Source organism: Coregonus lavaretus (genome assembly GCF_964263955.1).
Source record: "Coregonus lavaretus genome assembly, chromosome: 13".
In the NCBI taxonomy this organism is placed as follows: Eukaryota; Metazoa; Chordata; class Actinopteri; order Salmoniformes; family Salmonidae; genus Coregonus; species Coregonus lavaretus.
In genome coordinates, this window is record NC_140000.1 from 18859619 (window position 1) to 18871718 (window position 12100).

The window sequence follows — 12100 nt, forward strand, 5'->3', positions numbered from 1 at the left end:
TTGAACTGGATTTTATATGGATGGAAATGTCTCAGTTTCTTTGTACTTTCAATTAGAGCTGGGGGATATGGACCAAAATCCATATCGCAATAAATTGCCTGAATTGATGCGATAATGATAAATAGAACTATATGTTTATAAAAATTGTTTTATGATCCTTTAAACTACTACTACTAGTTTGATGGCAGTTGTCCCATTAACAATCACCCATATTAGCAAATGTATTTAATTTCAAACTTTACATTTCTCTACTTTAGGCTACTTATAGTAATGAACGATATCAGCAAAAGTGATCGATAATTTTCGGTTTATCGTCCCAGCTCTACTTTCAATTAAACACTGTGTGAAAGGTCAGGTGTTTGTAGTCCTGTTATGAGTTTGTGCTTATGGTCTGGGATGCCGGTGGGGTGCCAGTGAAGGTGAATTGTATCTTCTGAGTCGTGTTCATTAGTCACCAAACAGAAGAAAATGTCTGAAACAGGGAGGGTCTTGACACAAACTTTAAATGTTTTGTTTCAAAAGGTTTTTAAGCATTTTACGTTGCGTGCCCTAATGAATAGAAGTCTGGTTTTTCTTTGTTTGGTAGATCTGGAAGGTCGCATCATGTTTCCGTGTTGGGTCAGTCAGTGATGGATCGATAGACTTCTGTCATCAAATATGGTACAGTATATAATAGTGCAGTACATACAGTGGGGTCTGAAATGATTGACACCCTTGATAAAGATGAGCAAAAATGACTGTATAAAATAAATAATTCAAATACTGAACTATATTGTATGGGGAAATTATTTTATACTAATACAATTGCTCAAATAACGAGATTTTGTTTAGCAAGTAATAATATTTTTTTCTCAAATAGGTAGGGGTCAAAATTATTGACACCCCTAAATATTCTTATAAATAATGTAGTTAAAAGTTTATTATTTGGTCCCATATTCCTAGCGTGCAATGACTACATCAAGCTTGTCTCTTTACAAACTTGTTGGATGCATTTGCAGTTTGTTTTGGTTGTGTTTCAGATTATTTTGTGGCCAATACAAATTAATGATAAGTAATGTATTGTTTCATTTTGGAGTCACTTTTATTGTAAATAAGAATATAATATGTTTCTAAACACTTCTACATTAATGTGGAGCTACCATGATTACGGATAGCCCTGAATGAATTGTGCCCTGAATTGAGTGAGAAAGTTACAGAGGGTCAAAAATCACAAGCTTGATGTAGTCATTGCGTGCTTGGAATATGGGACCAAATACTAAACTTTTGACTACATTATTTCTCAGAATCTTTAGCAGTGTCAATAATTTTGCCCCCTACCTTAAAAAAAAATAGATTACTTCTTAAACAAAATCTCTTTCTCTGAGCAATTGAATTAGTATAAAATAGTAAAATGTCCCCATTTGTTTTAGCGTACAATGTAGCTCAGTATTTTAATTATTTATTTTATACAGTCATTTTTGCTCATCTTTATCAAGGGTGTCAATCATTTCAGACCCCACTGTAATTGTTGTAGGCCTACGTGTAGGGTTAAGTTTAATTTGTATCTTTAGTAGTTAATGGACACATGGATTGCGTTCTCGCTCTTGGTTTGCTTCTAATGGGTCTTTGGGTCACAGTGTCTGTCGAATTAACTTTATTGATCCCCAGAGGGGTAACTGGGTTTGCCACCAGTGGCAGACATACAAAGACTGTGAGACAGTTACGTGAAGGTTCACTGGCGGTGCAAGCCATTTTTCACTGGTGTAGCTTTTTAAAGAAAGGACTGTCCAGCCAGCGATCCCAGTTGATAGGTCTTTATTCTGACGATAAACACAAGGAAGCACATGATGTGCAGGAAAACAGTATGTTGATGGCTGTAGATTCGTGATTCGTCTGTTAGCATGGAAATAACTGAATTAGCAGGGAGATAATGCGACCATTACAATTAGAGCATGCTAGCTAACTCGCTCTTACAGCAATAACATACAAAAGCACATCCCAGGATGCCCCAATATCTAACAGGCACCGTACAAATATTTATACATCAAAACATGGACATAGTGAACTCGTACACATTGTAAATATGAAAATAGAATACAGTATTTCAGAACGTGACCTACCGCTTGCATGTCAATATCAGACTGGGAAGAATTGACGTTCGCAATCTCCCCCTATCTGCAAGCGTAATCAATGGTATAGCACGTTATTGATATGTACATTCAGCCAACCAATAGGAATACATAAACATTGAATACATACTTCTGCAGTGTCAAGTGGAAACATAACCAACCCTGTTACACAAGCAAAATACACTTGACTTCAATACATCCTCAAAAACGTTCATAATGTTACCTGAGAACATCCTCCATATGAGGGTATACATTCCATAGCCTACTATTATTGTAGCAAGGCTGCCTTGCTAGCTACTAGCTAATTTTTACAATTTTGCAACAAGTCAAGTGCAACAATTTTGAAACTGTCTGTGTCTGTTGGTCATTAGTTCTCCATGGTAATCTCTCTGCTCTTGTCCGCCTGTAACCTCTGTCCTAGTGAACAGCCCTACCTGCTCTCTCAAAAGGTGAAATGCTTTTACAATGCTTTTACAGGTTGAGGAGCTTAATATGATAGTAGAAACAAGATCATAGGTCCGTCACAGCCTAATCCAGCCTTCCAGGAATCTAAACTCAAACCATCTCCTGTGCATGAGGCGCTTTGATGGTGCTTCTCACCGTTAATGGTGCTACAGAGTCGCTCTGACTATTGTAACATACAGGATGTTCGCAACTCGAAAACAGCCAATGCAATGAGGTTCGTAAATATGTAATAATGTGGACTTAGTATTGAGCTCAAGAGTCTGTGTTAAATAGTATTGTGGTTAGTTTAATGTTTTAGTATACTGAATAGACTAGGCATATTTCTTGGAAATAGGGGTTGGCCTACTTGCTAAAGTAGTTTCTATTTGTCAAGATGGTTAACTGTTTCAATTTATACTGACTGTAAAATATAAATATGATTCCGTGAAGGCCTAAACTCTAAAGAAAATAAGTGACATTTAAAGATGCACTATGCAGAAATCGCTCAGCCATTTCCTGGTTGCTACAAAGGGTAACACTTTACTTGGCACCCAGCATCATAACATGTTATGACACGGTCATAACCGTGTCATAATATGTCATAACAGCTGACATAACTTGTTATAATATGGTCATAACACTGTCATGACACATATATTTAGACTTGTTGTGATATATATTGTGTTATTTTATGGCTGGTTATGATACCTACATAAGAGTGTAAAAACATACCACACAAGGCAAAACATTCCATTACACCATAACCTACGTGTCAACAGTATGTTTATATATATATTTATTTTTATTGACCATGTTAAATTAGCAGGTAATTGCGCACACATTGATGTCAGACATGCACCTACCGCAATGCTCTGTTGCAGTTGACTGGGATGAATGCAGGAGCAGGACAAGCCACCCTCTTTTTGACTGATGACGGATATAAGGGCATGTACTGTACGTAATAGGCCTATCTGGCATTATGACGGTCATAATGCTTCCCGACAGTGTCATAAAGTGTATTTTCTTAGTCAAACTAAAGAGACACAGGATGGTCATAATGCTTCATGACAGTGTTATTTAAAATATGATGCAAAAATCATGACTGTAAAGAATTCATTACAACAACAACAAAATATTTAAGAACTTAAGAACTCAAACGAAAGGAAACTTCTTGGCAGGGAAAAAACGAATTCTTATGTAGGTGTCATAACCAGCCATAAAATAATGCAATATATGTCAAAACAGGTGTAAATAAATAGGTCATGGCAGTGTTATGACAGGCTATGACACTGGGTGTCAAGTAAAGTATTACCAAAATGGTAATAGTTTGCCTAATTTCAGTTTATGTGACAAAACAAGCAAGTATAGTGTAAAGAATCATTGTACCATCTAAACTGCTGTGAAATATATTTTCCATAACCAAACATATTGTATTTTTAGCTATTTGAAGCTGGTGCACGAAAATATGAAAATGTATGCACTTCCACATTATGCACAGTATGACTGTAAGTCGCTCTGGATAAGAGCATCTGGTAATGACTAAAATGGAAAATGTGTACAAAACTAAAGTAAAGCAAGGGAAGCATAGAAATAGTGCACATAGAACAGATCTGCCGCTTCTTAGACTTGTTTTCAATGAGAATGATAGATCTAAAACTCACATTTCTATGTGAATTTTGTCGGGTCGCCCAAAAAGTGACATACGGAAAGTATTCAGACTCCTTGACTTTTTCCACATTTTGTTATGTTACAGCAATCTACACACAATACCCCATAATGACAAAGCGAAAACAGGTTTTTAGACATTTTTGCATATGTATAAAAAAAAATACAAACTGAAATAACCTATTTACATACGTATTCAGCATTGAAGATCCCCAAGAACACAGTGGCCTCCATTATTCTTAAATGGAAGAAGTTTGGAACCACCAAGACTCTTCCTAGAGCTGGCCACCTGGCCAAACTGAGCAATCAGGGGAGAAGGGCATTGGTCAGGGAGGTGACCAAGAACCCGAAGGTCACTCTGACAGAGCTCCAGAGTTCCTCGGTGGAGATGGGAGAACCTTCCAGAAGGACAACCAACTCTGCAGCACTCCACCAATCAGGCCTTTATGGTTGAGTGGCCAGACGGAAGCCACACCTCAGTAAAAGGAACATGACAGCCCGCTTGGAGTTTGCCAAAAGACACCTAAAGACTCTCAGACCATGAGAAACAAGATTCTCTGGTCTGATGAAACAAAGATTGAACTCTTTGGCCTGAATGCCAAGCGTCACATCTGGAGGAAACTTGTCACCCTTCCTACGTTGAAGCATGGTGGTGGCAGCATCATGCTGTGGGGATGTTTTTCAGCGGCAGGGACTGGGAGACTAGTCAGGATCGAGGAAAAGATAAACGAAACAAAGTACAGAGAGATCCTTGATGAAAACCTGCTCCAGAGTGCTCAGGACCTCAGACTGGGGCGAAGGTTCACCTTACAACAGGACAAAGACCCTAAGCACACAGCCAAGATAACGTAGGAGTGGCTTCAGGGCAAGTCTCTGAATGTCCTTGAGTGGTCCAGCCAGAGCCCAGACTTGAACCCAATCGAACATCTCTGGAGAGACCTGAAAATAACAATGCAGCGACATTCCCCATCAAACCTGACAGCTTGAGAGGATCTGCAGAAACTCCCCAAATATAGGTGTGCCAAGCTTGTAGCGTCATACCCAAGAAGACTCAAGGCTGTAATCACTGCCAAAGGTGCTTCTACAAAGTACTGAGTAAAGGGTCTGACTACTTATGTAAATGTGATATTTCCGTTTTTTATTTGTAATACATTTGCAAAATAATTCTGCAAACCTGTTTTTGCTTTGTCATTATGGAGTATTGTGTGTAGATTGATGAGGGGGAAAAACAATTTAATCCATTTTAGAATAAGGCTGTAACGTAACAAAATGTGGAAAAACTCAAGGGGTCTGAATACTTTCCGAATGCACTGTATTGCAGCTTTAAACGATTCAAAGAATTGAACTCACAAGAATACGATTACAAGGACAATCTCAATGGAAATGACAGAGGTGAAATGCAAATTTGGCAATGTGAAGCAGCACATTTTAACATTTCTCATATAAGCATGAGTCAAAGTTCTGCAGAGAAATATATAGGTTAGCTATAGGTTTATCATCTGGTCGGCTGCCATGTTGACTCTGTTTGTGTCCCGAATGGCATCCTATCCCCCATGTAGTGTACTACTTTTGACCAAGGTCCATAGGGCTCTGGTTAAAATAAGTGCACTATGTAGCAAATATCGTGCCATTTGGGACAGAGGTTCTGGCTTCACACTGCTGTAGCCGTTAAAGCCGATCTTATTTTCTGAAACACATCGGTCTTTGCAGAGCAGTAAATTTTTTGCCTTGAGTTTTATAGATGTTTTTAGAGTGAATGATGTGGGGATTATTCTGGCAGACACATATGGTTTCCTGTTCCTGGAAGTCAAGCTTTCTTGTTTTGGTTTTTCTTGGAAGCAAATTGGGAGATTCAAAAATCGGGTTATTTTGCTTTATTTTTGTGGCACAGACCGACAGGAAAGGTTTGGGTTGAGCTGCGTTTGTTGAATCAGGATGAATTTTAGGCATCTAGTGGGTTACTTTACAAATGTGCCCTGACTTGTAAAATAAAAAACAAGTTCAGTGTTTCAAAGCCTCTCTCTCTCTACCAGAGAAATCTCAGAGGAAACAGTAGGCGTATCTATATAAACATACTGCAATAACATTTGCTATTTAAATTGAAATGTGACTTTACCATGATGTTGGAGGACTAAGTATCCTACTGAATTAGGCTACTAGACTAGGAGTTTGACATCATCTAGCAGTAGAGTAGGCTATTTCACCCTAGCCTCTAGTCCACAATACATCTCCATGTAGTTAGGTTACCATGCAATGAAATGTAACTATGACAATTGGACCACATGTTGTTATTGTTTTTATTCAAGAGAGTTAAACAATGTGACTTTTGAACATAATAGCATGACCAATGGAAGTTGAAGGTGGGAGAAATGTAAATTATCTTTATGCTGGTTTTATAGAGAGCTAACATTTAGGAAATGCCTCATAAAAGTTATTAATGCACTATGCAAAACCATAACGTCAGTTATTAAGGAAAGTGAGTCAGTGTTGAGTATCATGAATATGCCTACCATAATAGAACCTAGGCCTAAACATGAATAGGTCCCTACTTGTTCAGTGAGGTAGCCCTGCATATGGAAAGGGGCTATGTTTATTTTATATTGTACTGGGTGTGTTAGTGCCGGACGATAGCAATACAGGAATGACAGTAGCCTACTGTACCTAACAGCTGTTAGGCTATCCTATATACTCCCATTACTGTGGAAACAAATAATAGGCCACACTTACTCTCATTCTCATCCTCCAAAGAGACAGCATAGTGAAGAAAGTCCAAATTGAACTAGATCTTCTTAGTTAATTATGTAGGCTAATAAGGAACTCAAATTGCTCTCAGGGGATTTAAGAATATTATATTCTAACAGACTAGCCCTTACGAGGACTGTCAGCAAATCAATAGTCTTTGAATTCCACTTATCGCACACAACACAAGTTAATTTTTAATCCCAAAGCATAGTGCTTCTTCTTAGCAAAGCTCCATGAAGGACCCATGTGTGATTATTGTGTCAGACACTCCCCTTTCAACACCACAAACCTAACATTGGCCTTGTCTTGACCTTGTTCAAACCCCCAACCTCAGCCTGAACCTTTGCACTGTCCCTGTTCTAAACCCTTAACCCTGACCTTGTCTTGGCCCCTACCTTAGTCCTGGTCCCATATCTGCCTTATATCTGCCCCTTTTCATAAATCTTACCCCAACTTTACTATGACCCCTCTCTACGTACTAACCGTACGTTTGAGTTTGTGGCAGAGTAGATCATAGAAAAATATAGAATTCTTCTATTAATTCTATTTCTATGGAGTGGAATGTAGGTTGCCATGTTTTTAGATAGCATTACCAGAACAAAGTGTTGTAGTGGGTTGGTCGCTGTACTTTATTTACCACTCTAAACCCAACATGTAGTGGTTAGGTCAATAGCTTCTTCTCAGAGTGTCTGAATTGAGCAGTTAATTTCCAACCCCATGTTAATATAGAGTAGTAATATTGTTGTAAGAGTTGGCATGGCTGAGAAGAATTATCCTGTCGAAGCGAACAAAACATTGTCGTAGTCCTATTAAAATCTTTGGGAGCATTATACCAGCGTGCAGATTTACTTTTTGTTCTATGTTGTCTTCTCGGATCCAGCACCTAGGAAAAGTTTTTTCATGGATGTGCGCATACCACCCCTCTAAACATGGCTGAGAATTATGCAAAAACAGAGAGTCCTATTTTTTGGCTCCCAAATCTCCAAGGTTAACATTCAGTCAATTGCCAAGAGGGTGTCAAAGGATGTATGATCGTTGGGCTTTTTGTTGACAGTCCAGACCAACCCAACGTATGCTTTAAAGGTCTGCTAATTCCCGGGAAGGGTTAGGGAGGGGGATGTTTTCTAAACAGAGGAAGGGGAAGACAATGCCTCAGTCCCCAGCAGATGAGGGTCTAGCGCTCTAACCAGACCAGTCCCAGTCCCAGAGAGCCGTATAGAGCACCAGCGTTAAAGGCTGAGGTGCGTTTGGTGCCGGGGGGCTGGGGCTCACTGGAGCTGAACCCTGGGCTCGCTGGGACTGGCATACATGGCTGGCCCCGTCCCAGCAAGCATGTCACTGGCTGCAGCCGTTTGGGTGGGGGGAGTCGGTCGGGGCTGGGCTGGAGGGATCAGTCACACTCTGGTAGCTGGACCTTTAGCCCTGTCTAGTCTGGTGGTGTCGACTATGTCCAGACACTTTGCACTGGGATTAGCTTGGAGTCAGGAGGACGAGAGTGTAGAGGGCCACTATACTGCTGCTGCTTTTTCTCAGTGAGTTGATTTAGATCATATTAAAAACGGAACTTAAATGTTGGGATTTAGATGGCGTAGATGCTACTTTTTTGGTTAGAAGAGTTATTATTACACATTTTGTGATAGTAGGCTATGTGGCCAGAGGCCTAACTAAGATTGTGTAGTGTTTGTTTATTGAAGTGGGCTCCTTCAAGTTGTGAATCATACTTACCAAGGGTCGACCATGAAAACCAGTGTACAAAATTACGAAAGAATGTTCAACCCTCTTCAATTTCACAACAAAACCATTTCATAAATCATATTACCTCTCTCACTGAGGCATTACAAGAGCTACAGCTTTTTCTGCCATATCAAAAGAGGTCTTAGTGTTGACGTGTGTGTGTGTGTGTGTGAGCACCCTAGCAAGCCAAACTCAATAGTAGACCACAGTACATTCTGTTCCTGGGGCATGCTGTGAGTACTCCAATCAGTGCTGACATTATGGATCTCCCACACTTGTTTTGTATGGATTTTTTTTGTACAAGAAGACAGTGTTCTCTGGGAGCATGTGTTTCTGTGGGAAGCCCTGTAATCGTATTAAGTTCTCCGCTACTCGCTGTTTAGGCCTACCTCTGAGGCAGAACAAAGCAAAGTTGCTTTAAAGAAAACAACTAGCCTATCTACCGAACAACGAGCATAAACACGGGGGAGAACTCTGAACATTGGCTCTCAACACTGTGGTTCTCCCTGTGGATCGCTTTTCACACCTGTACTATCTCCTCTGGGCACCGTTCTTCTGAACACAATCTATGCCCGGATTAATATCCTATAGACTGAAAAACTAGTCCTTCTGCTGTGGACTACATACAGTGGCTTGCGAAGGTATTCACCCCCCCTTGGCATTTCTCCTATTTTGATGACTTACAACCTGGAATTAAAATGGATTTTTTGGGGGGTTTGTATCATTTCATTTACACAACATACCTACCACTTTGAAGATGCAAAATATTTTTTATTGTGAAACAAACAAGAAATAAGACCAAAAAAAACAGAAAACTTGAGCGTGCATAACTATTCACCCCCCCTCAAAGTCGATACTTTGTAGAGCCACCTTTTGCAGCAATTACAGCTGCAAGTCTCTTGGGGTATGTCTCTATAAGCTTGGCACATCTAGCCACTGGGATTTTTGCCCATTCTTCAAGGCAAAACTGCTCCAGCTCCTTCAAGTTGGATGGGTTCCGCTGGTGTACAGCAATCTTTAAGTCATACCACAGATTCTCAATTGGATTGAGGTCTGGGCTTTGACTAGGCCATTCCAAGACATTTAAATGTTTCCCCTTAAACCACTCGAGTGTTGTTTTAGCAGTATACTTAGGGTCATTGTCCTGCTGGAAGGTGAACCTCCGTCCCAGTCTCAAATCTCTGGAAGACTGAAACAGGTTTCCCTCAAGAATTTCCCTGTATTTAGCGCCATCCATCATTCCTTCAATTCTGACCAGTTTCCCAGTCCCTGCTGATGAAAAACATCTCGGGGTGATGAGAGGTGTTGGATTTGCGCCAGACATAGCGTTTTCCTTGATGGCCAGAAAGCTCAATTTTAGTCTCATCTGACCAGAGTACCTTCTTCCATATGTTTGGGGAGTCTCCCACATGCCTTTAGGCGAACACCATTATTTTTTTCATTAAGCAATGGCTTTTTTCTGGCCACTCTTCCGTAAAGCCCAGCTCTGTGGAGTGTACGGCTTAAAGTGGTCCTATAGACAGATACTCCAATCTCCGCTGTGGAGCTTTGCAGCTCCTTCAGGGTTATCTTTGGTGTCTTTGTTGCCTCTCTGATTAATGCCCTCCTTGCCTGGTCCGTGAGTTTTGGTGGGCGGCCCTCTCTTGGCAGGTTTGTTGTGGTGCCATATTCTTTACATTTTTTAATAATGGATTTTATGGTGCTCCGTGGGAGGTTCAAATTTTCAGATATTTTTTTATAATCCAACCCTGATCTGTAACTCCACAACTTTGTCCCTGCCCTGTTTGGAGAGCTCCTTGGTCTTCATGGTGCCACTTGCTTGGTGGTGCCCCTTGCTTAGTGGTGTTGCAGACTCTGGGGCCTTTCAGAACAGGTGTATATATACTGAGATCATGTGACACTTAGATTGCACACAGGTGGACTTTATTTAACTAATTATGTGACTTCTGAAGGTAATTGGCTGCACCAGATCTTATTTAGGGGCATCATAGCAAAGGGGGTGAATACATATGCACGCACCACTTTTCCGTTATTTATTTTGTAGAATTTTTCGAAACAAGTTATTTTTTTCATTTCACTTCACCAATTTGGACTATTTTGTCTATGTCCATTACATGAAATCCAAATAAAAATCAATTTAAATTACAGGTTGTAATGCAACACAATAGGAATAACGGCAAGGTGGATGAATACTTTTGCAAGGCACTGTACAATGAGATTGTGTTGTTTTCTCAACCTCATGATTTCCCAGATTGATACTACATACAGTAAGGTCTTAACCAAATGAATGTTCCTCTGAGTGTTAGACTAGATAGACAAGGACAAACCCAGTGTTATGATGTGATGCTGAAGTTGTGAATAACGCTTTTGGCATGACTGCTCTGTTGGCTTTTTTCTCAGCAGGACAATGTAGACCGAGCCTCCAATCACAGACCAGCAGATCTAATTGGGCCGAGTTTCCAGAAGTCAACCAATCGGAACTCTCCTAACCATCAAGGTTGGTGTTCTTAGAATGTCAGTACTTAGAAATTGGCATGGAAATATTCATTAGATTATTGTGTCACTGCTCAAATTATTTGACAGATGTAGATGGTATATGTATATGGTGTAAGTATTGATGGTCTGTCAGTACATTTCCAGGAGTAGGATGCAACATATTTTAGGCTGCATAATTGACCTCAGAAAATAAAGACAACTGTTTAATATATATATAATAATCACTGTTTTTTTCTCTGAGAATACTAACATCACTAACAATATTATTTTCTGAAATTTGGCCTATTTGTATTGGAATTGCAGCATCAGACAATCCGTATCACATTGTTAATTCCCAGATCTGAGATTTGCAATCAAATTTTCTGTATTCCAGTTTAATCAACAATTGTGTTTGTGGTTTTTAAGGTGTGTGTGTGTGTCTTTTCAGTGTTTGTGTGTGCATGCACGCGCTTTGATATGGGTTAGGGGGTTACTGTTGATGCATTTTATTGCAGAGGGCTCCGTCGCTCATTAAATTCAGATTAGGATATATATTCGGGGGCTCTTCCGCTGTAAACATTTCAGCAGTTCAAAGGGTGATTTGTAAAGACATGGGGTGCCATTATAATTAAGCTTTCAATCTAATTGTGCTATACAAATTTCATCCATGATAATCGGAGCATGAGATTTACGCACAATATTGCCCCAGCATGGGAGGTAAAGCTTGAAGGTTTTTGAACTGTCTGGTAGTGGATGAGAAAGCTTGGTGCTGTCATGGAAATAAATGGAGCAGAAATTACATTATACATTTTTCACTGTCAAGGGAGAGCACTGCACTGGAATCTAGGATGAAGAACAACGTATGAATGGGGAAAAATATAAAATAATTTTCACAGTGAAAGTTTGTATAGTTCCATTACAAATTATATATA

At 39.7% G+C, this 12100-nt stretch overlaps 1 protein-coding gene across 6 annotated transcripts in view; it reads left to right on the forward strand.

Moving 5' to 3' along the window:
• Positions 1 to 12100, forward strand: part of LOC311140792 (growth factor receptor-bound protein 10-like) — a 76913-nt gene that overhangs the window by 21842 nt on the left and 42971 nt on the right. For 2 of the 6 annotated variants that reach the window (XM_084176018.1, XM_084176019.1), the window contains one exon: positions 11094 to 11190. In XM_084176018.1, the coding sequence (XP_084032144.1) occupies positions 11094 to 11190 (97 nt within the window). Of the gene's footprint in view, positions 1 to 586; positions 661 to 11093; positions 11191 to 12100 lie in introns of those variants that run through there. The other 4 variants (XM_084176021.1, XM_084176022.1, XM_084176020.1 and 1 more) reach the window with 4 other exon arrangements.